We start from the raw sequence: 27,378 nt of genomic DNA, 5'->3' as shown, positions 1-27,378 counted from the left end.
GTCCAGAAAGGAAACAGAGGATCAATTCATTGGTTTTACATGGCTTCTGGGTCGTGGTTGGGCTTAAAGGAGCTTTTACTCCAGAGCAGCCAGCACAAGATGGCAGTAGAGAGCCGGAGGAGGGCTTGCGGGGGGAGGGGGTGGGAGATGGGGGAAAGGTGGGTGGGAAGAGTGGGTAAGAAGGGCCAGCATGGGCAGAGTTGCTCCAGAGTTCGGCGGCCCCGTGCAGAGGGTGAGAGGCCTGTTGAACATGTCTTCATGGCAGGCTCTCGGCATCATAGTAGTCTAGAAAGACAGAACCCTCAGCTTGGTCCTTCCTGCCTTCTTGGACCCCAAGGAGGAACATAAAATGGGACACGGGACAAGGTAGCGTCTAGAGATGTGTTGGCAGGACACCTCCCACCCCCATCCAGAGGGCACACGGCCTGCCCCAGGTCAGGTCCAACTGCCCACCCACCCAGCCCCTACCTGAAGCCGGAGGTACATCTGCACCAACAGTCCCCGTTGCACTGGGGGGTGGGGGTGGGGGCACATCTCTCCTGAGATGGGAGAGAGAAAGGAAAGACCCTTCAGAGGCTCAGGATGACATCTGAGGATTTACTCCCCAAACTCCTTTCCGACCAGGAGCCGGAACATGGCCACGCCCAGGCCACGCCCCTCCCGTCTCACTTACACCTCCTCTTGCCTGGAGGCAGGGGGCTGGTGCTGAATCCTGGGTGCACCCTGCCAGGGAGGCTGATGTGGGGGAATAGGGAGGAAGGAGGCTGGCCAGAGTGACACGGAGCCCAAGGAAGTCACTGGGCCAGGCAAGTAGTGATGGTGGAAGACCAAAGGCTCTTGCTCCTGCATCTCCATCTCTTCCTCCGTCTGCTCCTCATGGCTGTCTGTGTGGACCTGGGGGTTGTGCAAAGTTGATGACTCAGGCCTGACCCTCCTGCCTCCACTGCTCCACGCCCTCAGCTATTTCTGCATAAATAACACTACCTCAGGGTAAAAACTGTTCCATGAGCTACATGCTAGCTAGGCGATTTGGAGATGCTCACCCCATCAATATGCAGAGAGGAGAACAGAAGCTCTAAGAGGTTAAGCCATTCATTTAAGAGCATCAGAGCTAACAGGAGGGGAGGAGGGAATGCGGAACTGACTGGAAATGTCCCAGGGACTCCAGAGTGGGTACTGGAAGTCTACAAATCCGCCTTTGTTCCTGCATCTTTTGGGACCCCTCACAGAAGGGAGACATTTATCTCAGGGTCTCAGAGGACCTAGGGTTGAGAAGTAGAAGCCACAACTCAGGATCTACACCTACCTCAGGATTTACCTCCTCCTTGAACCCCTCTGGGCTTCCTAGAGCCCCCTTTCCTTTGGTTTCTCTTTTCTCAGCCCTCACATCTCTTTACTGTCCTCCTGGGGCCTGGGGCACACCGGGAAATATCCAGAAGGAAAATCTTGAAGACAAGATCTGGGCAGTAGTGGAGATTTGGAAACTTCCTTCCTATTGGAAGTTGACCAGGCCTTGGCACACGGTAGATGCCAGAGACTCAGGCAGACAGGGGCTAGCTTCCTGTTACTCTAGCCTCAGCTTTTTGTCTCCAGCTGGAAGAATCCCCATATAGAACCCCACCCTGGCCCCCACTTTGACCTACCTGTGGGCTGGGCCACTCTGGCCCTGGGTTCAGAGCATCTGCTACCAGGTGACTCAGTAGCAGCTGGTGCATCTGAGCATTCTGCAGCATCATCAGCTCCAGCAGGTCTGGGGAGCAGGTTTCAACAGGCCCACCAAGCCTCCACACAGTCCCTTCCCTCCCAGGCCCGACTGTGTTTATACAGGAACCAGCAGAAGAAAACCCCAAGGACGTGTGGTGGAGGGGAGTCAGGAGAGTGACCCAGGACAGTTACCTTCCTTGACTCGGTTATGTGGAGGCTGAGGAGAGGGGACTGTCCAAGGAAAAGGCTGCAAGATGGTCACCCAGGGCTGGGGATGTGGTTGGGGAGACTCAGCCAAACCAAGTAGATGAGGATGGGGAATGTCAGGAGCCCTCTACTTCCCTCTCTCTGTCTCTGCACCTCACGATGCCCCTTCCTCCAAATCTATTCTCTGCCTCTTAATTAGGGACCTCCCTTCCCACCATCTCATATGTAACCTAGAGTTTACTCCACCCCAGCCCCACAATTTTCCCCCAGATCTCCCACTGCCCCATTTAAGACAGTAAGCTCCTGGGCCCCAGCCTCACCGTAGGGGCTGCACTCTGTGTTGGCGCACCTCTCCAGCTCCCATTCCAGAGGGAGGCCATGCCCTAGCAGGTTAGTTACCTTAGCAGCTCTGGGGACGCCAGGGAGGGCTCCTCCCAAGAGTACACACCAACCCGCCCAGCCCAGGACATCTGGTGCCTAGGAAACAGCCCAAGTCTCCTCCCTGGCCTCTTCTTTTTCTGGCTTGTGTGTGTGTTCGGGGGCGGGGGTGGGGGCGGGGGTATCTCTTCTGGAGATCAACCTTGGGAGGCCCCTGAATGGGGTTCCCCAGACTTTGGCCCTACTCTTCCTGCACCTGGTGCTGGTGCTAACCCTGGGGGCGCCCATGTTTGTTGAGTGAGAAGCTAGGGTGGCTTGGTTTCCTGGTCCCACAAGAATAAAACGTATAGGACCTGGCATGAATGTTTGAATCAATAAGGAGGGTAGACTCAGTCATGCTTAGGGGATCCTAAGGACCCAGTGCTTTCTGGAGGGGACCAGGCAGACCCTGGGCAAATTTACAGAACAGGCTGGGGCTCTAGTCCAGAGTGCCTGGGACTCTTCACTTCTGCCCTGCAGATTTGCTGAGTTCCTGGCTGAGGTGAGCCACTTACTGCCCTCTCAGAGATGGGCAGTTCCGTCCAGACCAGAGCCCACAGCAATGTCTTCAGTTTCCAAAGCTTGCATTCTTCTGACAGGAAGTTAGTGAAGTGTCTACTGCGTAAAAACAGGTGAGAGGAGAGATCTGTTTCCACAGCTGTGACATCCGAAGATAGGCCCTGTGCAGCCGTTGAAGACAATCCCAACAGGAAGCTGGGATTAACACCAGAGACTCACCCTTCCCCCAGCCTCCACTTCTGTTCCCCTTTCCAGAGTCCTGGAGTGGAGATCCAGAAGGAACAGTCCCATCTTCTCTTTGTCCCTGTCTGTTAGTGATCCTGTTGCTGGATTTTACTATGGTCAGTCTTTGCCCTCTCAGCCCTAGTCAGCCATCTTCAATAAACCAATAAAGAAGGCAAATTAATAATAAAAAACCTAGAGAAAGGAGAATCTTCAATGTGGCCACATTAGGAAGGACAAGAGATCCAGTGACAGCCTCCAAACCCCACCCCAGCTCTCCAACACCACCCCAGGGCAGCCTCAGGGACTTGGCATGAGGGTTAGGTAGAAAGAACAGCCAAGGGAAATCACTGTGCCCAGGAAATTAGCTCCCAACAGAGCGGTGCTCTCAGCCTTTCTGATGCTGCAACCTTTAATGCAGCTCCTCATGCTGTGGTGACCCACTACAGTAATGCTGCAACTGTTATGCATTGTGGTGTGATATCCAGGGTGTCTGCTGTGACTCCTGTGAAAGGAGCATTCACTCCCCAAAGGGGTCATGACCCACAGGTTGGGGACTGTTGTGATGAAGGCTGAGGTTCCAAGATAGGGAATGAAGGTATCATTGGGTGGGTAATCGGCCTACGAGCTGGTGTCGGCAGGAGAGAAAGGGTGACATGCACAGCCATGGCTGGAAGAATCATTTTGTTCCTTATGTCTTACCCCAGTCCTACAGATACACATACACACACACACACACACACACACACACACACACATACCCATACATGCTTACACACATACATATGCATTCACACACAATATATAATGCACATACACACACATACACACATGCACACACACATACACACACATGCTCACACATGTTACAGTAAATATTAAAAAGTGGTAACCTTTTATCCCGCACTATTGCTGGCACCAGTGGGGCCACATGGCACTGTGGTGCATCTTTATCTCAGCAGCTCCATGCCACCCCCAAGTACCTGCAGACCCCAACTTCCTTTGACCCAAGTTCTGCCCACCCTGTCCACTTTTGATCTGAGTGGTCCATGACCGCCCCAATGTGTTGTTTTCACTCACTTTCCCTTGGCGGGCTGTTGCCAAGCCTGGCACACACACATCCCAACTCCATGGCGGGCTTAGTGTGTCCCACTGATAGACCCTCTTTTGAACTCAATTAAGTCGCCACATCAAAGAACACACCAAAACACTCTGATTAAATTGGTAAGATATAATTTGCCCACCTAGATGAGTCAAATCATCCTGTACAATTCCATCCCTTATAAAATATTCGTAACAACCTGTATCCATATAGGGATGCGCCAAGAGAAACATCTATGTCTGCTTCCGTGTTGTTCCTTCTTGAACCTCCCGCTTTCACCTTCTCCCCCCCTCACCAAAACTTTGTCCCAACCCCTCTGTCTACTGTCCAATCATGTATCACCTCGAAATCAACCTACAAACATACACACACACACACACACACACACACACACACACACACATATATACACACATGCACACACATACACACATATATACACACATATATTCACACACACATACACACATGCACACACATATATATACATACACACATATACTCACACATACACACATGCATACACACACATATATACACACACATGCACACACATATATACATATACACACATGCACACACACAAAAATGCACACACACACATATACACACTTTTTTGGAGGGGATGGGGTCTCAGCCTAGGCTGCCCTCAAGTTCCATATGTACCCAAGGACACCCTTGAACTCTTGATCCCCTGCTGTATTTCTCAGGGGCTGACATGACAGGTGTGTATGTGTATGTGGTGTTAGGCAGGGCTTTGTGAATGCAAACGTTCTGTCAACTGACTCATAGCCCAGACCCAACAGCCACAATGCTAAATAACAAGGTTTTGGTGGATGTAGTCTCTCAGTAAAAGGCTGTCCAGCCGTCGAATATCTAAACTGATGTGGAGTGATAGCAAAGAGAGTTGAGTGAAAAAAAATCAGTAGGCTCTTACTGGGCTTGTTTTTAATTTTTAGTTTTATTTTATGTGCATCAGTGTTTTGCCTGTGTGTGTGTGTGTGTGTGTGTATGTGTGTGTGTGTGTGTGTGTGTGTGTGTGTGTGTGTGTGTAACATGTGTGACAGTGTCCCTGGAGGGCAGAAGAGGGTGTTGGATCCTGGGAACTAGAGTTACAGATGGTTGTGAGCCACTAGGTGGGTGTTTGGAACCAAACCTCACTGAATGATCTCTCCAGTCTCTTTGTGGGTTTTTGTTTGTTTCGTTGGTTTGGTTTTGGTTTTGTGTGTGTGTCTATGTGTGTGTGTGTTTTCTTTTTGGTATTTTGAAACAGGGTTTATCTCTGGTCTGTTCTTCCTAGAGATTAATCTGAATGATAAGATCTTTTCTTTTGTACTAGGAAGTAGCTCCATTGGCTCAGTGGAGGCCCTGGGTTCAATCCCTGCTGCCACACAGATGCACCCTCCACCATCCTCTTTCTATTTTGTCCCTTGGTAGGGAGAGTGTGTTGGGATGGGAATAGAACATGTTTACAGTCCTATTGACTCAGGGGTCCATGATGACTTAGACTGTCATCGGAATTGGAGGACAGAATACTGAGGAGGCCATTCCACCACAGCCCTGGTGTGCTGGACGACAGCGTTTCCAGGGAGAATTCGAGCGTGAGGAGTCTGAGCTCACGAAAAAATTCATCCTTTGGCGGATCCACAACATAGTGGTATCTGATGGAGGTGGTAAAAATCAGGAGGGTGGGCAGAGGAAGCAGGTCATTGGGGGTGCGCCCTTGGGGCTCTACCATGCCCTGGTCACTTCCTGTATGCTCTCTTTTCTCTGCATCCTGACCACTGTGATGCGAGCGCTTCTGTCCTACTGTATCCTCCCCACACTGACAGACTGAAGTATATGTCACGGTGAACCAGTCTAAACCTGTCCTGCCTCATGTTGCCTGTGTCAGGTGTTTTGGCTAACCAATGTCATCTGTAGGTGGCCCCTCACTCCTGCTTTCCTGTTTCCCTCTTCCGCGTCTCTCCTCTATTTGGGGTCCTTTTCCCTCTTCTTATAGGCAAGCTTCCTCCTCAGGCATCTTCAGGTTCACTCCTGTTACTTCTGACAGACTTAGAGGCTCCTCTGGGTACGAATAGTCTCAGAGAAGGGGGCATCAGCACCCAGAATCAGCCAACCAGAGGTGGTATCTCCATCCCTATGGCAGAATGGGATGGCTGTCATAATATAAGCAGCCCTACAGAATCATGTGTTTGGAGTTGAGGAGAGAGAGGATCAGTTGCCCAAGGGAAGGAGGATTCACTAAGAGAAGGAATTCCATGGTGGGTTCCATCTTGGGCATTTGTCTCCTAATATGACTAACCCAAATAATATTTGATACAGAATAGAAAACTTAGCTCCATCCATCTCCTATACATGTCCTAGGGTTTCTATTCCTGAACAAACATCATGACCAAGAAGCAACTTGGAGTGGAAAGGGTTTATTCAGCTTACACTTCCACATTGCTGTTCATCACCAATGATGATGGTGGAACTCAAGCAGGTCAGGAAGTAGGAGCTGATGCAGAGGCCATGGAGGGATGCTGCTTCCCGGCTTGCTTCCCCTGGCTTGCTCAGCCTGCTTTCTTATAGAACCCAGGGATGGCACCACCCACAATGGGCTGTGTTGTTAATTAGATTTCTGTGCTCATGCCCAGACAAACCACACCAAACCAACATGGTTCCACATGGAGAGGTTTAATAGAACAGGGACAGGGGTCAGGGTCAAGAGAAGAAGAGAAGGGAGTGAGAGGGAGAGGGGTTTCAGTCTTTTGTAGGGGTTGTGACGTCATTTGCTCCCAGGTGGAGGCAGGCTTCTGAACTGGTGTATCCTGGGGATGCTTTAGCTGTTTCCATGGCGATGGGTGTGCTAGGTTCCTGTCACCTGTGGGTGGTGCCATCGCTGCGGGTAGGAGCTGTCCTAATACCAACAGGCTGGCCCCTCCCCCCTTGATCCCTAGTTGAGAAAATGCCTTACAGCTAGATCTCATGGAGGCATTTCCTCAACTGAGGCTCCTTTCTCTGTGATAACTCCAGCTTGTGTCAAGTTCACACAAAATCAGCCAGTACAACATATTACTGTCATCTGCAACAAAACAGCCATGCTAAATCTACCGGCCAAAATACGTCAACTGTGACTGGTGCCCAGAGCTGCACAGTACACAGCTCATACAAACTGGCTATCGCAGCCTTGCTCCCTCATATATGGTGACCCCCCTCCCATTACTCTAAGCCCTCATTTAAGAACATTCTACCCCATGGTGCTTTAAGCAGACAAAGGCAGAGACAAAGGAGCAAGGCTGTAAGCTGAAGTGACAGAGGACAGCAAGACACAGAGATCTTAGTGGGAAGAGACACTGTGCTCATTGTAAAAGAAAGCATTTAGTTGGGAGCTTGCTTGCAGTTTTGGAACCTTGAAACTCTGGTGAGCATGGTAGCAGGCAGGTAGACACGGTGTTGAAGAAGCAGCTGAGAGTTCTACATCTGAATCCATAGGCATCAGGAAGAGAGAGACTCTCGGGCTTGGAATGGGGTTTTTGAAACCTCAAAGCCAACACTTGTTGGAGGGAGGGTGTCACTTCCTCCTAATCCTTCTAATCCTTTCAAATAGTGCCACTCCCTGGTGACTAAGCATTCAACCATAGGAGCCTATGGGGAGCCATTCTCATTCAAACCATTCAGCTATCCAGTATCCACAGTCAAGGGGCAATGCCCTGTTAAGGGAACAGTGGCCAGTGACCGCAAGGCTGGGAGTGACAAGAAGTACTCTGAGTGGCCTTGGGGAGGATCTGAGAAGAAGCTGTGCTTCCCCCTACATTCTGGAAGCAACCCCTTAGGAAGAAGCCAGGAGTCCATTAGCAACAGAGCTTTGTAGAGTTTGCTCCTCAGAAAGAACCCCAAGCCAGGCAGGGACCGTGTGTGGAAGAGACCAACATGCACATCTGGGTTTAGAAACTGCTCAGTGTCAGTGGCTCTGTGTCACCGATACCCTGCCACATGTCATATACACTGTTGTTGGCCATGCAGAGGGAGCTAAGATGTGGGGAGTCCCAGGCCCAGCAAGAGATTCTGTAACCACAATCGGGTTCAGTCCCCTAGGAGGGACTCAGTGACATCCAAGGCTCTGCCCACAGAGGTGCTAGAAGAAAGTGCAGGATCCTCTAAAAGACAAGGGTGGCTGCTGGCCAGGACTCCCTGAGCCTACCAAAACACACTGTGCCCAGAGTTCAGTCTGATGAGGACTGGAAGCAGCTGCCTGCAGCAGGAATGGACACAACATGCCCAGTGCAGACTACTTTGGAAAATCTGGAGCCGAAAGAAGAGACAGAACTCACAGCACCTTCAGGCTAAAGATGGTGAAATGAAACACTTCATAACAACTCCACTAGGGGGCGCCACCACTACAGAGTGAACAGGGGAGCTAAGCCAATCTCATTTTTCCCTACCACAACCCCTCCCTGGGCAGGAAGGGACAGATGTCTTGCCAGCATGGGGTTGGGGGAGGAGGCAGACTAATGCCTCTTGGGACCTCTGTGTGGTCCTGCTAAGCAGTTGGATGTGAACGTATGTGCATCTGTGTGCGGATGTGGGGGTGTGATTGGGGGTGTACAGACTTGATAGAAAATCTATTGGTTGAGCTAGCAGGCCCTGTTCATGTGATCGGAAGTGAGTATGTTGGTAAACAAGTCACACTAGTGAAAATACAAGAATCCATGGACGTACACACAGACACACCCTTCATAAAATCCCATGTCTGAAACATGTGGCATTTGTGTAATCTGGCATGGGTGTGGCTGAGAATGTAGGGTTTTGGGGGTGTGTAACATGAAGGATTGCACAAGTCTGTGGTGTAAACCTGGGAGTATGTGTGTATGAGAAAGAGAGAGAGCTGGAGATTGTGTGTGTGTGTGTGTGTGTGTGTGTGTGTGTGTGTGTGTGTCTCTAAGGTGCTTTGTATGTGTTGCTGACAGAATGGACATGCAGCATTGGTGTGCAGTGAGTTCACATGTTAGTGTGCACCACAGCAAGTGTGTGAATGTGAGTGTGCAGACCAGCTTGTTCTCTGTGAACACTTGTAGAAGTGACTGTAAGGGAGACTAGGTACAAAAATGAGCCTAAGTATGTTTACTAAGGTTAGGAGAGGTCCTGGATGGGGGAGTGTGTGTGTGTGTGTGTGTGTGTGTGTGTGTGTGTGTGTGTCCCTGTGTGGATGGGTGTGTCTTGGTCTGGACTCCAGGGTCAGTGTGGTCCCAGAACCCAGGCAGTTGCAGGGTAAGCCTGGAACACGCCAAGAGGGAAGTGTGGCTGAGGCACCCACCTGAAGATTGGCCCAGTCCTCAGGTTTCACTCATGACCCTGTGACATCAGCGGCAGCAGCTGTCCTTGCCGGCTCGGCCCCCCCAGCCAAGTCCCCCAGAGCTCCAGCCCGAGGTGGGCACGGCACGCGGGGCTCGTCCGCCACCGCTCTTCTCTGCTTCTGGCCAACAGTGAGTACTGTGCCTTTCTGTGCCGGCCCAGCCTGGTACCCCCCGAGGTGGATCACCCCCAGAAACAGGTGACCCTGGCCTTAACCCCAGCATGGCTCTAAGGAAGTCACCACTCTGCTCCTGCACCGCTGACCTGCTAGCGTCCTGCTCTGCTGTCTGCGCCCGCGCCCCGCGCTGCCCTGTCAAAACCTCCTTGTACCCTGACCCTCTCTGTCCCCAAACTTGCCTTCTCTGTCTGTCGTCTGTCCTCTCTGTCCCTGCCTAGCTGTTTTTCTTTTTCTTTTCCTGAGCAAGAGTTCTCATTCCGGTTACAAATGTGACTAAAGGTTAGCTCCCGACGGGCGTAGGATGACCCAAAGGACAGGGTCCAGGCTGTGGTTTCTTCAGGAAGGGACGTGAGGGGGAACCAAAACAGTAACTAGGCTTGGCCTGTTTGCTGAGAGCAGGGCGGTAGAGAGCGGTTGGAGGCTGGGTGGGGGTAGGGTGGCGGTGGCGGCGGCGGCGGCTCCTTTGCTCTATTGAAAGAGGAATCTGTGAGATGCCAGAGGAGGACACATCCCGGCTGCCACTAGGCGAGGCTCTGCCCACTGTTCCGCCCTCCTCCGGCCCTCTCTGCCAGCCACAGGCCTCTTTTCCTTTTTATCTGGAGGGGGTGGGGGTGGGCAGAGGGGGGCCCAGGGAAGCAGGCCATGTATAGCTAAGGGGGATGTGGGTATGCCAAGCCTCGGAGTGCACCTGGAGAGGAGAGATGGGATTGCACCACTTATGGGAACCCTGGAGACCCAAAGGGCTCTGAGTAGACTCAGGAGGATACAGGGGTTCCTGATGTAGGTCAGGGGACCAGTGTCTAGCAGACCTCAACCCCTCCCGTCCCCTTTCCTAAGAATAGAGCTGTCAGGACACTAGGACAGAAGGTAGACATTAATGGCTGGTAAAGAGGTATATCAGAGGAAGAAGGGTCAACTTGGTGAAAGTTATTAAGGGCGTCATAGTCTTACCTGGGCATAGTGGTGTTCGTCTGTAATCTTAGCACTCAGAAAGCTGAGGCAGGAGGATTGCCACAAATTCAAGGCCAGCCTGGATCCCATATGACTTCATATGAGTAGGAATGAGATCTTCAGGACAGAGCAATGTGGGGCTAGGGTATGTGGAAGGGTTCAGAACCTCTTCTGTCAAGAGGCAGCCCTCCCACCCAAGAGGGGACCCTCCGCCTGCCCCCTCCTCACCCTTACCTCTGGAAGTTAGCACATGAACAAGTCACTCAGCAGAGTCTGGGAAGGCTAGAGGCCTGCGGAGTCTTTGCTGAGGTCCTGCCAATAAACAGGTCTGGGAATTTGAGGAGGGAGAAGGGGTTGGACTTTGGGGAAGTGTCAAGAGCAAGGTATGTTATCAGCTACCTGCCACCACTGCTGTGGCTGTGTCAGGAGGCCTGACATAGTGGCAGAGGCTGAGTGGTCATTGTGTGTGGCAGGGTTGGAAATAGGGGTAGGTAGGGGTGTTTCTATTACCGGTCCTCTGCCTATAGCAGGAGGTATGGCCTTCTGTGGCAGGGACAGGAACAGCAGTGGCCACTACGCGACCTTTTGCAGACACATTAATTATGTAGAACGAAGTAGAAGCTAAATATCCCAGGACCTTTGAATCTGCCATATTAGGCGGGGCATCCAGACAAAGATGAGCCAGGCCTGTGTCCCCACACAGTGCCCAGGTAACAGAGGACAGAAACCACAGGCCCTGTGTCTCAGAAGTTTCCCTCCATCTATAGCCCAGGTGTCCCTCAAAGGATTATGTATAGGGATTTAGGGAGTGAGGAGAAGGTGGGTGAGGGACCTTTGTAGGGCCAGCCTTACCCTGCCTATCAATCATTTCTGGTTTGGAAGTATGTATGGGTGAGGATCTGGAACTGGAGATCACCTCCTCTGCTCAAGGATGGGCAGAGGGGAAGCCCGCTCCAGAGGTTTCTGTATGCCCCAGCCCAGGACCTGACTCAGGCACAGATGCCACTGGGTCTCCTAGTGAGATGTTGAGGATTTCCTGACAAGGACTCCGCTTTGGGGGAGCGGCCACCAGAACAGCAAGGGAACGAGGGGAGACAAGGAAGCAGCGTGGGTAACTCAGCTGAGGGCAGTAGTGTTCAGAGAAGGCTCCAGGAAGAGGGAGAAGAGAAAAGAGAGAAAGAGCCATCGCTCCCAGAAGAGGGAAGCGGCTCCCCATGAAGACCGGACGTGAGGCTAGGAGAACAGAAAGGAACCATGAGGGGGACAGAGGCAGATGTGTGAGTGACAGCCTCACACCCCATGGGTCCTACAGTCGGCTTCTTCAACACCTTTCAGCAGATCCTCAGACTTGCCTGGGGCACACAGTGAGTTGGGCCCATGCTTTCCTTGGGACTGTGGAGATCGTGGTCTGGAAGCAGGTTCTGGGGCTCTGGGCCAGTCCGATGACTCTTTCAGGGGTCCTCAGTCACTGATGATGACTAATGGCAGGGGAGGTTCCATCTGAAGGCACGAGGGTGGGGTGACCCAGGTTTCTTTCACCTTTACCACCACGCCTGGCCCTCGTACGTACATCCCACTGTGCAGTGTCAGCCATGGCTATTTTTAATTCTCCGATGTTCCCAGCCAACACCCTATGTTGAGGGTGGGGAGGGCGGGGAGGAGTGAGGGCTGCCGGAGCCCGAAGGGCAAGAGTGTGCAAGGTGGGGAACAGCTGAGGCCATGCCCCTGTCTCAGGGTCCTCTGCCTAGAGTCCTGGCATAAGAGGGAAAGGTAAAACTCACTGGACTCCGCTCAGGAGCCCCTGATAGGTGTTAGTGGGTTACAGCCTATGGGTAGCAGTTTAGCCTGGTGGTTAAGACAAGACTCTGCTGTCAATCCCGGTTACTCCATGAGCAATTATGCTTCCCGGGCATCATCTATCAAGTGGGGTGATAACAATTTGTAGAGAGGAACGAGTGAGCTCTTGGGTACTGGACCGTCCAGAGCAGTCTCACCTGCCGTAGTAGCTCTATAGAAGAGCTCACTAAATTCAGCACACCTATGAAGACAGAAGCAAGCAACCTCACCACGGGAGCCGGAGAACGGAAAAAGCTACAGGCTCGGGAAACCCTTCAGAACCAAAGTTTGAGGCCTGAGGAGATGACTCAGTCCATAAAGTGCATTTCTATTACGCAGACATGAGGACTTGAGTTCGAATCCCCAGCACCCATATAAAAAGCCAGGTGTGCCTGTAATTTCAGCTCTGGGAGGTAAGAGATAGGAGGATATCTGGGGCTTGCTGGTCAGCTAATCCAGATGATCAGAGAGCTCCAGACCCTAAACAGAACAGCAAATAGTGACCTTAGTCTTAACCCATACATGTATGCATACAACACACACACACACACACACACACACACACACACACACACACCAGTAGAAGTCAAGGATTTTTTTTTTTTAGTTTTAATTCATATCTGATTCCCCTGGAAATAAGGGCCTCTTTTACAAGGGCTGTAGAGCCCTCCAGCAGGGTCATTGTGGGAGCTTTGAAATAAACAAACAAAGGCTGTGGAGTCCTCTATAACAAGGTCTGTTCATGTGTGTCTTTGTTGAGGTTGGCAGAGAGGTCTCGGTCAGTCCAATTTTGAAAAAGAGGCTCCAAGAGAAAGGGGAGAAGACCCTTTCTGATAACAACTTCTAGGTAAAGTCCCCAAGAGCAGGAGCAGGAGGCAGCATGGGCCTCTTGAGGACAGGTGGCAGCTGTCACAGCAGGACACCTGTCAGCCTTCCTTGATCTCAGGTGCTGTAGGATGGCTGGTGGCCACAGTTTCTGCTCCCAGAGCCTCTGCTGGGAGGCTGATTGACCTGCCATGAGATGGGGGCTGATGGGAGATACAGAGCTAGGTGGGTCCTGGAATTCTCTGGGTTCTAGGAGGGAAGACGGAACTGGATGAAGTGTTCAGAGAGAGGCTGAAGGAGAGCAACAGAGGCAGGGAGCTCCTGAAAAGAATTATCCAGAAGGAGGAGCTGTGGTAGGGGGACAGCCCCGCCCACACAGACATGCTTAGAGAAGGTGAGGAGAGGGGTCAGCATTGTATGCTCGGCACCGTTCCTTAGGGAGATTTAAGCCAACAGAAAGCAGGATGTCCCAGGACTGGCTAGAAACAAATCAATCTTCACAACCCTTTGAGCAGCTGGTAAATGAGTCACCGAGTTGAGAGAGAGAATGGATCATACAAGCAGCCCATAGTGGAGGTTCCTAGTCTTTCAGCCCACGACACAGAGCCCCAAGAAGCAAGCACGGTCCTTCTTGGCCTTCCCGGCATCTTCGGCAGCTATACCTTTTAAGGGGCTTCAAGTGAGGCTTCTAGCCTGCCTTTGAAGCAAAAGCCAGCTCAGTGCAGGGGACCATTTGTGCTGCAGGTCAACCATGTCTAGGCCAGTGCCATAAAAGGCTAGGGGAGGCCATGTTTGTAGTAGTAGGTACGTGGGGTTGGCATGAAAGAAAGCTATGCTCAAATCCTTACTTGGGGCCTGGTACACAGTGCTGACTTTTCAAAGATTCTGAAGGCCTGGGGTGTGACACAGTTAGTGTCACCTACCTTGCATGGGTTCCTTCCCTGCAGCACATAAAGCAGGCATAGCAAACATCTGCAGTCCCAGTCCTTCCAAGGTAGAGGCAGAAGGATCAGAAGCTCAGGGTCATCCTCGGCTACATAGGGAGTTCAAGGCCAGCCTAGGATATATAAGACTCTGCATCAACAATAAGGAAAAAGAAAGAAATTCGGGAGGTAAAGTGGTGGAGGGGGAAGGGGGTAGGTGGGAGGGCTAGGGGAAGGAGGGAGGAGGAAGAAGAGAGGGGGATATAGCTCAGAGCTGGAGGTGTAACCTATAAAGCTGTGAGTTCAATTCCCAGGGTCACTGAAGTAGGTACAGGAACACAGGCCTGTAATGCCAGCAGTGGAGGGTGGAGGCAGGAAGATCAGAAAGTAAACATCGTCATTTCTGACTGGAAAGGAGCTTCTAGCTTAGTCTGGGTTGTTGAATTATGCGAAACTTTTTTGTTTGTTTGTTTGTTTGTTCGTTGGTTCGGACCATTTCTTTGCCCCTTCGCATGCTTCAGGAGTCAGATGTACAAGTGAAAGCCCCAAGATTTAGGGCTAGGAGGACCCATCCTTTTCCGTGAAGTATTTTCCATGTTAGAGGACCTCTGGAATTCTGCATCTTGAGATACATTTTTGTTTGTTTGTTTGTTTTAAAGGTTTAGGCCTAGGAGAGAAAAATCTTCTCTGGGGCCATGTTCCTAGGGATACATTAGCTGTACTCAGGGTTCTCACTTCATTGCTTTGAGCCAACAGGAGAGGAACAAAAGGCTGTAGCTGAGGCAAAGCTGAGAATGGGGAAGGAGCATCCAGCAGTCTTTGAGGGTCTTTGAGCCCACAGGCTACAGGACTGGCTGTGAGAGAAGAGGCTTTGCATGTGGACAGACGGCCACCTTGGTACAGTCAGTGCAAAATAAATATGTCCATTACTGTCACCTACAGCCCTTGGTTAGATGATGACCAGGCTGGGTGAATTGGGAATCTGAAGAAAGAAGGTTTGTTCTAAACCTCTGTACCCTTTTGTGAGCCTCCTATGTGACACCGTTGGTTTCCTGAATTCTGGGGGCCCAGGGTTTCCACTCTAGGCTCCCAGCTCTAGACCACCCTCTGAGGCTCTGTGGGAACGGTGTTAGGCTGGGAGGGAAGGGCTACCTAGGGTGGTCTCCTCTACTCCGGGCTGCCAAGGCCCAGGCCGCTTGTTCTCATCCTCTCCCGGCTAAGTGACTTCAGAAAAGTACCCAGCTACCCACTTCCCATCCCCACCTCAACTAGAAAAAAAAAATGTGACTTGGGACTTCCAGCCAGGGGACATGAGCTTCTGTTTTTGACACTATTGGAGCTGGGCACAGTGAGAACCTAAATATTTGGGGGAATAGTCCACCTGGGAGCCGGGTGTTCACTTTAACCAGAGTTGAAGTTTGCTGTGTTCAGAGCCTCTTGGGAAGTTTTACATCAGAGTTTGCACTGCAGGTGGCCCTTAAAGCAGACCCCCACTGGGACATATGGCCCCCCAGTAACTTCTTTGTCTGTCTGTCTGTCGGTGGGTGCGTGGTTAGTTCTGAGTGATCTGTTACTTCTCCTCTGGTGAAGTGAGCCAGTTCAAACCAGATTAGAATGTATTACAGGCAGGTTTGTTGGGAAGCTGCTCTAGGGGTGGGAGAGTTCACTGGCCCCAAGGAAGGAGACCAGAGAAGTTGCCACAGGCAGGGATGGGGGTGGGGGCACATAGGCAGAGAGAAGGGGAAGGAGGAGGGGGGAGGAGGAGGAGGAGGAGGAGGAGGAGAGAAGGAGGAGGAGGGGAAGAAGAGAGACACCAAAATGTCTGGATTATATAGGGAAAAACATTTGGAGGAAGGACAGCTCAGCTCCTGGGATAGAGAGTTCAGGGTTTGGGGGAGGCGGGGCAGGGTATACCTGGTAGGGACTGAGGAATGCTGGGAGGACCTGAAGGCCAGATCTGCTTTGATATGTAAAAATATACACCTCAGTCCCTCTACCCTCCACCCCTGAAACCAAACACTAAGATGAGACTTAATGGAATTCACTGTGGTAGCCTAGGGTGGCCTCAAATTCATGCTAATCTTCAGCCTCAGCCTTCCAGTTACTGAGTTTGCTGACATGAGCCACCACAATCAGCTGCTTTAGATAATGTTGGTCATGTTATGCTGTTTCTCTGAGTCTAGGTCTCACTCTGTAGTCCTGGCTGATCTAGAACTCACTCTGTAGATCAGGATGGCTTCGAACTCACAGAGATCCATTTGCCTCTGCTTCCCAAAGGCTGGGATTGAAGGTGTGCGCCGCCATGCCTCAGTATTACATGTATTATTATTGTGAATGTGTGATGTGTATTGGCAGGGTATGTGTGTAATTACGTCATGGATGTGAGGGGCAGAGTCAGTTCTTTCCTTATATCTTTTACATGGGGTCCTCAAGCATGGGTAGCATGTGCTTTTACCCACTGAGCCATTTAGCTGGCTAATTTCTTTCTTCTTTTTTTTAAAAAAAAAAAAAATTTCTTTATTTATTTTGTATATGTGAGTACACTGTCTCTGCCTTCAGACACACCAGAAGAGCATATGGGATCCCATTACAGATGGTTGTGAGCCACCATGTGGTTGTGAGCCACCATGTGGTTGCTGGGATTTGAACTCAGGACCTCTGGAAGAGCAGTCAGTGCTCTTAACCACTAATTAAGAGCCCCTTCTCTCCAGCCCCTCTAATTTCTTTCTTAATCAAACAAAAAAGCTGGATGGTGATGGGCGATGAGCAGTCTGTGAGAGATAAAGGCTGACTAGTTGGTGAGAAGAGTCCTAGCTGGACCCTGAACAGGAACAGCTGGCAGTATGCTGGTTTGTACTTGTGCTCTAAAGAGGAAGCGGAAGGGCATGCACACAGGCCGTCCCGCCCATAGGCAACCTTCCAAGACAGTTTCTTACAGTAGCTTTATATCACAGAGCAGCAGGGCCGTAGCTGAGACCACATGGAGGCTGTCAGTGAATGAAGTTCTGGATATCTGAAGACAACGCCCTCTCCTCCCTAAGAAAAACTGATCTTCCAGGAAGGAAGATTCTGGGAGTAGATGAGACTATCCTGAGCTTTGTTTGGCCTATAGTTTGGGACATTTAGGATCACAGATGCTCATTCATGGAAGATGGGCTTGATCTCAGAGGAAATCAAAATCCAGCAGACAGACTGGAGGTGTCTGGGACTTAGAAGGGGGTGGGCGTCCAAGGTCTTTGCAGCCCAGACATGGACTTGTGTTAAACTGGTACCCAGCAGCTTTTCTGTGGTTGTTTCCAGTTCTTAGAGTTTTTGGTCAGTTCTGACTTTGGATGTAGCCAATCATGCCACCTGTCAACAAGGACAGTTTTGTTTGTTTGTTTTGAAACATGGTTTTTCTGTGTGTAACAGCCTATTCTGGAACTGGCTTCATAGACCAGGCTGGCTGTGAACTCACAGACATCCACCTGCCTCTGTCTCCCAACAAGGACAGTTTTATTCTGTCTTTCCCAGTCACTATATTTTCTTTCCTCTTCTTATCTTATTGCAAAGGTAAAAAAAAACTTCCAGTCTGCTGTTGTAAAGCAGTGAGGAGCCAGCCACCTTTGCTTTGGTCATGACTTTTGGTAGAGAACTTTCTGGTTTCTCACCTTTAAAGTAAATGCCAACTGGAGTAACTGTAGGGCTTTCGAAACAGGCTTTCTCTGTGTTGCCCTGACTGTCCTTGAACTCACTCTGTAGACCAGGTTGGCTCCAAATCCAAAGATCTGCCTGCCTCTGCCTCCTGAGTGCTGGGACTAAAAGTATGCCACTACAACCACCGGCAGGGTTCTTTATAAATCGTCTTCATCAACTTGAGGAAATTCCTCTCCTCTCTAATTTGCCATGGTCTTATTATGAATAGGGACTATGTTTTTTTCTTTTGTTTTTAATCTTTGATCTCATCCATTGATATGATCGCATGATTCCTTTTTCCTCTCCAGTCTATTGATATGAACTACATTATTTGTTTTTTTTTTTTTTTTTTTTTTTGAGCTTGCCTTGCATATTTGAAATAATCCCATGAGGCCATGGTACATAATCCTTAGACATATTGTTGGATATTAATCAGCTACTATTTTTGTTGAGGGGTATAAAGATTGAAAAGAGAAGAATCAGGGTAATTTACAGGATGGGGAATCAGACTACAGGTCGTAGAGACATCCAAAATGATGGCAGACTCCATGTGGGATGAATGGACACACCGAATGCCCAGGCCAGGGAGAAAAAGCCTCTGTGGTCAAACTATATCTGGAATCTGGTGCTCCAATCTGGCTGCCCCACAGGGAGAGACAATGCTGGGCTGGACCTGCTCCAGGAGGAGCTGCCTCACCCTCAGCGTCCTCACCCTCTGCTCCCTGCCTGCGGACAGCTGGCCTCAGCCTGGCTTACCATTCCTGACCTTTCCTCCCCCCACCTCCGTCCTGGTCGACTCACCATCTCCAGGCCCCCAGGAAGGCCTGATTTACCCACCACTTCCGCCCAAACTTCCTTTTTGAAGGCGGTGTGCATGAGACTTTGCACTTTCTAAATGGGCTCCCGCCTTGGCTCCCGGGAGATGGCTTCGGCCTTGGCTTGGCCTCTCATTTATCACTCGCTAAAATTATCTTTGCTCCCTATTTACTGCCTGTCTCCTCCCTCTGGAATGCAAGCTCCGTGAGGACAGGGACTTTACCTCCTCTTTGCTCTGCACTAGGCCAAGAACAGAACAAACTCAGGTTTGTTGAATAAATGAATGGATGGATGAATGGATGGATGGACGGACGGGTGGGTGAGTGGATGGATGGATGGTTGGATGGATGGATGGATGGATGGATGGATGGATGGACGGACGGACGGGTGGGATGGATGGATGGACTGACTTGTGGGCTGGGAATTTGTGGTTGCTGAATCTCAGTTCCCTGTTGGGAACGCTGCTCTCTCAGCTCTTTGAAACACCACCATTCTCATGTGCCCTGTGAAGAGGTTGCCCTGAGGGCCCTAACCCTAACCCTCAAATGCCATATCTCAGAGCCCAGACTGGGACAGAGTTAGGTGGAAGGAGCTGCCTCACCATGTAGCCCAAGAAACCTACTACACAGTGACTTGGTGTCATGGAGTCTTGTTGACACTTTGTCCTTTTGTCATGTTACTGCTGCCACCAAAGACAACGTGATTGTCCCCGTCTGTTCCAGATGCATGGGAAGGGTAGACAGAAGGAGCACACTACTAGGCGGTCTCCTTTTGTCTCCCTTTGACTTCCCACCCCTGGGAGGGAATCCTCCAAGGCTACAGATAAAGTCTAGTTTCCTCAGGCCGGGCAGCAACCCTGAGCCCCCTACCATCCCACCTCTCCCCACCCCATCCCCTAAATGGCTTCTGTGAGTTCCCAATGTCCTGCCCTTACCCTGGTTGTCCCTTCCCCCTGGGATATCTTCCTCCATCCATTAGGACCCATCTTAAAAAAAGTCACCTTTCTTCCTCCTACTTGGAAGTAACCTCTCACACCTGAGCTCCCCCCGCACCATCCAGGCCCCTATTGAAGAAGGGCTCTGTATCATCTTGTCAAAGACGTGTGTGCTCGGGTCCACTTTCCCCAGACTGTCAGCTCTCTGCAAGCATCAAACTGCGGATCAACAAACCCTACTCAAGGCCATCTCAGCTTTCGAGATGTGAGCAGAATAGATAAAGGGATGATGGGCAGATGGATGGATGGACAGATGGATGGGTAGATGGATGGATGGATGGATGGATGGATGGATGGATGGGGTGATGGATGGCTGGCTGGCTGGATGGATTGGTAGTTGGTATAGAAAAGCTCATGAAGTCCCTAGAAGGTCTGTATTCAAGGCTCACCCTTTAACTAACTAATAATTAATTAATTTAATTAATTGTTGGTATTTTTGTTTTAAGACAGGGTCTCACTATGTAGCCCTAGTTGGCATGGAACTTTAGACTACACTGATCTCAAACTCAGAGATCTGACTGTCTCACTTCCAAAGTGCTGGATTACAGGCATGTGCCACCATGCCTGAAAATAAACACTCTGTAAATACCTACTACATGCCCAGTGCTGGGACTAGCCATGGTGATGTGGACAGGCATAGGTGCTGCTTGTGTTGACATTCCCATCTTATGGAGAGTATACTCAAAACAAATGAGACAAGCATTTACAACTTACAAAAAATACTGTCAAGGGAAATGCAGGGGTGTGTGGTAGGGAGAAGAGGAAGAACTCTCTCAAAATAGAAGAGAGGGAACTACCATGGGAAGAGAAAGAGGGGGCTGTGGGGTTCCAGAGACAGAGAAGAGCTGGGTAAAACCCCAAAGGCAGGAACAAGGTCAAGGAAGCCAATGGGACTGTAACAGAGTGTCCAGGGTGACAACAATAGACAAAAGTGGGGGAAGTAGGCTGGGTCAGAGCATCAGGACCGGGGCAGCCACCACAGGAGGGTTAAGTTGTGTTCTAAAAACAATGGAGCATTCTTAAAGAGTTTTAACAAAAACACAAGCCAACATTTTTTTAAAAAAGATTTATTTGTTTATGTATATAAGTACACTGTAACTGTCGTCAGACACGCCAGAAGAGGGCATCAGATCCCATTACAGATGGTTGTGAGCCACCATGTGGTTGCTGGGATTTGAACTCAGGACCTCTGGAAGAGCAGTCAGTGTTCCTAACCACTGAGCCATCTCTCAGCCCTATTATTATTATTATTACTATCATCATCATCATCATTATTATTTTCCGGGGGCGGGGAAGAAAAGGCAGGGCAGTGGAGATGACTGTAGTCCTGTTTTCATGATGGCTTCTCTAGGAAGAAGAGGCAGCACATTCCGAGGAAATGTTAAAGAGAGAATGTGGACATTTGAAGAAGTATTAGATGACATGAAGCAGTTATTTTAAAAGGCCTCACAGGAAACACTGAGGGGATGGAAGTGGTTTAGTCTGAAAGGGGTCTGTGGCACAGGCTTGAGAACCTGAGTTCAAACTTCAGCTCCCACCCAAAGCAAAGACAGACAAAACAGGGCGTGGCAGAATATATGTGTAATCCCAGCCCAGAGGAAGGGGAGAGCTCCACAAACAGCTAACACAGATAATGTGATCCTGCAGCTGTAGGTCAAGAATAGACCCTGTCTCAAACAGACAAACACACAAGCCAAAATAAAAACAAAGTGGCCAGAGGAGGTGACACATGGCTTTTAAAAATATTTTGCTACTAGTTGAATGGTGGTGGCCCACACCTTTAGTCTCAGCACTCAGAAGGCAAAGTCAGCAGATCTCAGTTTGGGGTCAGCCTGGTCTACTGAGTGATTTCCAGGACAGCCAGGGCTACACAAAGAAACTGTGTCTCCAAAAACAAACAAACAAACAAAGTAACTTTCTTTTTATTGTAGGAGTGTTTTGTTTGCACATCTGTTTGACCTGTGTGTACTAGGTCTCGGTAGGGATCAGAAGAGGGCATCAGATCCCCTGGAACAAACATTCCTGATGGCTGTGAGCCAGTGTGGGTGCTGAAAACACAGATAGTTTCCGGTCACAGCAGAACAACCCAATGTGAAGTGGCTTCAGGATTGGTAAAAGTCTAGGAGGGGCGGAAGGTGATTTTGAGGGGAAAAGCATTACAATAACAGAGACCAGAAGTGGGCCAGTGGGGTGAGTTACAACATTTTCAAGACTTGGGAGCAGGGCAGGATGCTCAGTAGAATCACTAGGGTTGTCCCTGGGCTCTTGTGACTTCAGGTGAAGCCAGTTTCCTCGAGGGCTGGACAAGACCCAGACTGAGATGTTGGGCTATTGTGGTCCCTCTGGGCTCTAGCAAAGGAGAGAGAGAAGCACCAGAGGTAGGGTATTGTTGCCAAGATGACTTCTGGCTGGGTGGGTCCCTCCAAGGTCCTGTCAGCATTGTCTATATGACAAGATTCGAGCATGTGTGTAGGGTCAGGGTAAGGTACATGACAGGCTGGGTGTTTCTGTGAGGGGCTTCAGCTCAGACCTCAGTGTGTGTATGTGCACTTACACATGACAGGGTCACTGACCTGCTGGAAACCAGCAGAGTCATCCTCCAGAAACATGACTCCCTGGAGCCTGGCAAGAAGCAGCTGGGTAGCAGGCAAGGGGTGTGGCCAGCTCTGCCCAATGGCTCTGGCCCTTCCCTGTCATCTGTTCTATCTGTTGACCAAGCCTGAGAAGTATGTACCACAACCAGAGCCTCTGTGCCTGGCTCTTCTGTAAGAAGACTGTATTTGATGTTCGTTTGGGAGGCTGCCAGATTCCCTATGTCAGGGTGGAGGTTCTAGGATCCATCCAAATGTGTACATACTTGGTCTGTCTGTCTGTCTGTCTCTGTCTCTGTCTCTGTCTCTCTCTGTCTCTCTGTCTCTCTGTCTCTCTCTCTGTCTCTGTCTGTCTGTCTCTCTCTGTGTCTATCTGTCTCTCTCTTGTCTGTCTCTCTCTCTGTGTCTGTCTCTCTCTCTGTCTCTGTCTGTCTGTCTGTCTCTCTCTCTGTGTGTGTGTGTGTGTATGTGTGTGTGTGTGTGTGTGTGTGTGTGTGTGTATGTGCATGCACATGCACACACATTTATGTTACTTATGTACTTATAGAGGCCAGAGGAGGGCTTTGGCCACTTTGCTTTCTCCCTACCCACCTTATTTCTTTGAGACAGCTCTTTCCTGGAATATGGAGCTAAGCTAATGGCCAACGAGACCCTGAAATCACCCTTCTCTGCCTCTGCCCTAGCACTGGGTTACAAGTGTGCATGAGTTTACTCCCACCCCCTTTATTTTTAAACTTGAATATTAGAATCCCTAATCAGGTCCCCCTGTGTACTTATCCACTGAGCCATCTCTCAGTCCCATATTGGCCTTTCAGTGGCTGTGAGTAGCTGGGCCAGTGCTCGGCTTGCTGAAGGGATCATTCCTCAGTCTGTTTTCAATAACTACCCCAGCTCGGCCCTTCTGTGGGGAACAGGAACCAGAAAAGTGGAGGAACTAGCTTAAGGATGGCCCACCTGCTGCTTATAATATTTAAGGCTACTGGTGAGGCGTCTTTCCTGGTAACCAGTTCATAAAAGACCAGCAACCAAAAACTTTCCCTGGGGGCTGGGGGGCTCTAACCCTGCCCTATTGGAATTGTCCATCTCCTTACCCCCATCGCCTTTCCTATTCATCTAAATTAGTAGTCCCAGGTCTCCTGACACCCCCTGCCTGTACCTTACATTTTCCAGCAACATCTGCCCAGAGGTTTTAATTGCACAGAGCCATGGGAGGAAGCTGCTGAGACCCTGTGCAGGCCTGGGCCCCTTCTGTGTTCCTGCTCCCAGCCTATGGCCAAGTACCCTAAAGATCAGAAAAGAAACTCTATGTCCACACACCCGTCTTTTCCCGTCTCTCCAGGCAGAGATGGCAAATACAGACGGGAGGGACCCACATTCTTCTGAGCTTGTCCCTGGCAGACATCTTCCTTTTGCACTGGCTCTTGCTGAACCCTTGATGCTCTCCACCCATGTTTCCTGCTAGCCAGTATCAGCCAGCCCACATGCACTCCAAGCTGAATTTTATTTTCTAGTTCTGTTCTACGAGACCCTCACCCTTGTCCATCTAGAGGTCATATAGACAGCCGGTACTTTTTCTCTCTGTGTGTCTCTACAGGCTGAAATCACCCAGTTCCTGGAGTCTGAACCCAGGAGACAGTTCAGAATACTGGGGCATTGGCCCCAAGTTCCTGAGGCTGGAGAAGATCTAGTTTGCTTTCTGTTGATCCTGAAGGTGGCAAGACCTATCGCTGAGAAGAGAACACGGTGGGGCCTGGGGTGGGGGATGCTCCGTGCCCAGGGTTCTGTGCATCAGCACACCCAGGTCTTGCAGGCATATCTCCCGGCCCCAACAAGACCAGGACACCCACCTCCCTGACCCAACCCCTGGGCAGAGAGTGAGGAGTACACAGTAGACCCAGGGCATTGGTGACCACCCCAAACCCAAGGACTACAGGCTGTCGCTGCTGTTGCCTACCACCCTCTGGCCCCTGAACCCAGAATGCAAGGATGGCCAGCTCATCTCTGCCCACCCTGGTCCCCCCGGGTCCCCACTGCCTGCGTCCCTTCACCCCAGAGTCCCTGGCAGCCATAGAGCAGCGGGCAGTGGAGGAGGAGGCCCGGCTGCAGCGGAACAAGCAGATGGAGATTGAGGAGCCTGAGCGGAAACCACGCAGTGACCTGGAAGCTGGCAAGAACCTCCCGCTCATCTACGGGGACCCCCCACCTGAGGTCATTGGCATCCCCCTGGAGGACCTGGATCCTTACTACAGTGACAAGAAGGTCTGGATGTGGGAGGGCTCCCCCATCTGTGCCATCTGTTTGTCTGTCCTTCCATCCATCTGTCTTCCTGTCTGTTCATACGTACGTTCATCTGCCCATCCAACTGTCTGCCCATCTGTCCATTCATATGTCTGTCTGTCATCTGTCTGTCTGTCCACATCTGTCTGTCTGTCCATCCATCCATCTGTCTCACAGTTTCTCTCCCTGCCTCAGACCTTCATTGTGCTCAACAAAGGAAAGGCCATCTTCCGATTCTCTGCCACGCCTGCCCTCTACATGCTGAGCCCCTTCAGCATCGTCAGGAGGGTGGCTATCAAGGTGCTCATCCACGCATATCCTTCCTAAGTGGGAGAGGCGGGGAGGTTACGGGGTGGGCAGGAGGCCTTCCTATGCCCTCCTCTTCCCAGCTGCTCCCTCTCTTTCCTTGACGACCCCCACGCTGTTCAGCATGTTTATCATGATCACCATCTTGACCAACTGCGTGTTCATGACCATAAGCAACCCGCCTTCTTGGTCCAAGGACGTGGAGTAAGTGTGTGCCCCCTCCCCCACCAAACTCCCTATTTCAGGTCTGCACTCTGAGTTTACACGGTGACACTGCTCCTATCTTTCAGGGAAGATACATTGTCCCTGTGATACAACACCTTAAGCCAAGGTGGGATGGACATGTTCTCACCCTCACAGATGTCCCCAGCTCTGGGTAGCCTTATGCTATCTTGGTACCCACAGCTGCCAGGTACACACCCATAAGCAGGTGACATACTCGGCCCTGACTGGCCTTCTTCTCTCCAGATACACCTTCACAGGGATCTACACCTTTGAGTCTCTCATTAAGATGCTGGCCCGAGGCTTTTGCATTGATGACTTCACATTCCTCCGAGACCCCTGGAACTGGCTGGACTTCAGTGTCATCACAATGGCGTGAGCAAGGCCTGAGGCTGGGGTGGGGGCTGCAAGAGGGCCAAGCACCAAAGCAGGTAGTGACAGGAGGGTTGCAGGGGCATTGATAACTTGTGCCAACTGAGCCACATGATGTAGGACATTCCTAGAGCTCTACTTGGAGGCCATGTCCCCTCCTCATGCTGCATACACCTTAGGAGGCAGCCTGACTCAGAGCTCCACAGCCCGTGGGTGAGCAGGGATGTTCTTGTCTTTCCACTCTCTAGCAGTAAAACCCAGCACTATTCTTTCCAAGCTAAAACAGGAGCTTTTGGGGGTTATTTGACCCTGTCCTCCACTCCTTGTGATAATCCATCCCAATTGCAAGAAATTCATTGGGAACCCTCATTTCAGACCCAGAGACGCTTGATCTCTGTCCCAGCTCTGACATGTTCCACCTCAATTTCCCACTCAGGTATGTGACAGAGTTTGTGGACTTGGGCAACATCTCAGCTCTGAGGACCTTCCGTGTGCTGCGGGCCCTGAAAACCATCACGGTTATCCCAGGTATCGGGAGGTGTGGGGACCCTCTGCCTGAGAACAGGGGAAAACACAAACATTTGCATTACGATTCATCAGTAACAAAAGTAATTTTATGGTTGGAGGTCGCCACACATGAGCAACTGTATTAAAGGGTCACAGCGCTAGGAAGGTTGAGAAGCAGTGATCTGAAAGATGCTTAAAGCACCATTTTATGGGGCCCATGCGTTTACACTAAGGAGAACTCTGCCTGAGATACAAGGAGAATAGATGAGCCCAGAGTGCTGCCTGAAAGGGACTCTGTGGAGGACAAGCCCCAGGCCTCGGGGCTCTCAGAGGAAAACATGGCCCCTATTCCAGAGTGATTGAAAGGCAATTCCAAAGTAATTGATCAAGAAGAACCAGGAAGGAGCTAGAGGGCTAGCTAAGTGTTCAGAGTGACCAGAGTTCAGTTTCCAACACACATCAGGTTCACAACTGCCTCTCAGTCTAGCCCCGTGGGATACAACATCCTCTTCTGACCTCCTTGGGTATCAACACACACATGTGCATGTACATGCATATGTGCACACATACACAAAAGTAAACAAAGCAAAACCAAAAATTAATTTTTTCTTTTAATAAAAAAAATAATGAGGTGTGCAGATATTCAGAAAACCCCAGCATGGTGGGGTGGGTCCATACCTATAATTTTAGCACCAGAGAGGTCAAAAGATTCCAAGATTGAGGTGGTCATGTGCTCTACATCGAGACACGGCCTCAAACAATATATACATGCATATATATATACCCAAGGTTGCATTGGGAGACACACACACAGACACACACACACACACACACACACAGACACACACACACAGAGACACACACACACACACACACACTTGTGTGCTAAGCAAGGCTCCTACTGTGCAAAGAGACAGCCCACCATCCTTCAGTAACCTGATTATCCTACTCTCTTTCCCCACAGTCTGTGCACCCTCCCTGGTAGGGCTGCCATCAGCCACAACCTGTTTGCATGGTTGTCCTTTACAGGCACATGCAACATATATGCATGTTCTTACGAAGTCACTATTACACACATACACATGCAGAGAGCAGAAGGTATAACTCCATGGTTGATTTCTTCTGGCTTTGCATTGTGAGGCCCTGGGTTTATCCCCAACACTGAAAAGCATAGCTAGAACCTGTAAACATTTATAGGAGGGACAGATTATCACAAAGGGACGGCAAGCAGGCTGTGGAGAGAGAAACAGCTCAGTCCTTATTCTCAGAAGTATGGGGGTCCTCAGTAGTCCAGAGCCCTTTCATGCACTGGAGGCCCGTGAGACACATGGTACTGATGGAGTTCACTAAATGCATCTTCAGCAGTCAGCGGGGGATGCTGAGCATCTGGTTTCCAT

The 27,378-nt window shown here is 50.4% G+C and overlaps 2 protein-coding genes across 3 annotated transcripts in view; one reads left to right on the top strand and one right to left on the bottom strand.

Moving 5' to 3' along the window:
• Positions 1-157: 157 nt before the first annotated feature.
• Positions 158-2,291, bottom strand: PRR29 (proline rich 29; the record flags this gene model as incomplete). The annotated part of the gene is made up of 6 exons (XM_080922926.1): positions 158-285; positions 469-539; positions 674-894; positions 1,644-1,750; positions 1,897-1,972; positions 2,232-2,291. The coding sequence occupies 6 exons, from the start codon at positions 2,289-2,291 to the stop codon at positions 257-259; spliced, it is 564 nt and encodes a 187-aa protein (XP_080779052.1). The 3' UTR covers positions 158-256.
• A 7,191-nt stretch (positions 2,292-9,482) lies between these two features.
• SCN4A (sodium voltage-gated channel alpha subunit 4) overlaps positions 9,483-27,378 on the top strand; it is a 45,531-nt gene continuing 27,635 nt past the window's right edge. Inside the window, exons 1-6 of one of the 2 annotated variants that reach the window (XM_080923246.1) lie at positions 9,483-9,639; positions 23,892-24,556; positions 24,770-24,888; positions 24,995-25,084; positions 25,349-25,477; positions 25,911-26,002. In XM_080923246.1, the coding sequence (XP_080779372.1) occupies positions 24,284-24,556; positions 24,770-24,888; positions 24,995-25,084; positions 25,349-25,477; positions 25,911-26,002 (703 nt within the window). In that variant the 5' untranslated portion in view covers positions 9,483-9,639; positions 23,892-24,283. Of the gene's footprint in view, positions 9,708-23,891; positions 24,557-24,769; positions 24,889-24,994; positions 25,085-25,348; positions 25,478-25,910; positions 26,003-27,378 lie in introns of both variants that reach the window. The other variant, XM_080923247.1, reaches the window with a different exon arrangement.

The sequence above is a fragment of the Micromys minutus genome, assembly GCF_963924665.1.
Source record: "Micromys minutus genome assembly, chromosome: 10".
NCBI classification, from domain to species: domain Eukaryota; kingdom Metazoa; phylum Chordata; class Mammalia; order Rodentia; family Muridae; genus Micromys; species Micromys minutus.
The sequence above is the reverse complement of the archived record's forward strand: the minus strand, read 5'-3'. Positions and strand labels throughout refer to the sequence as shown.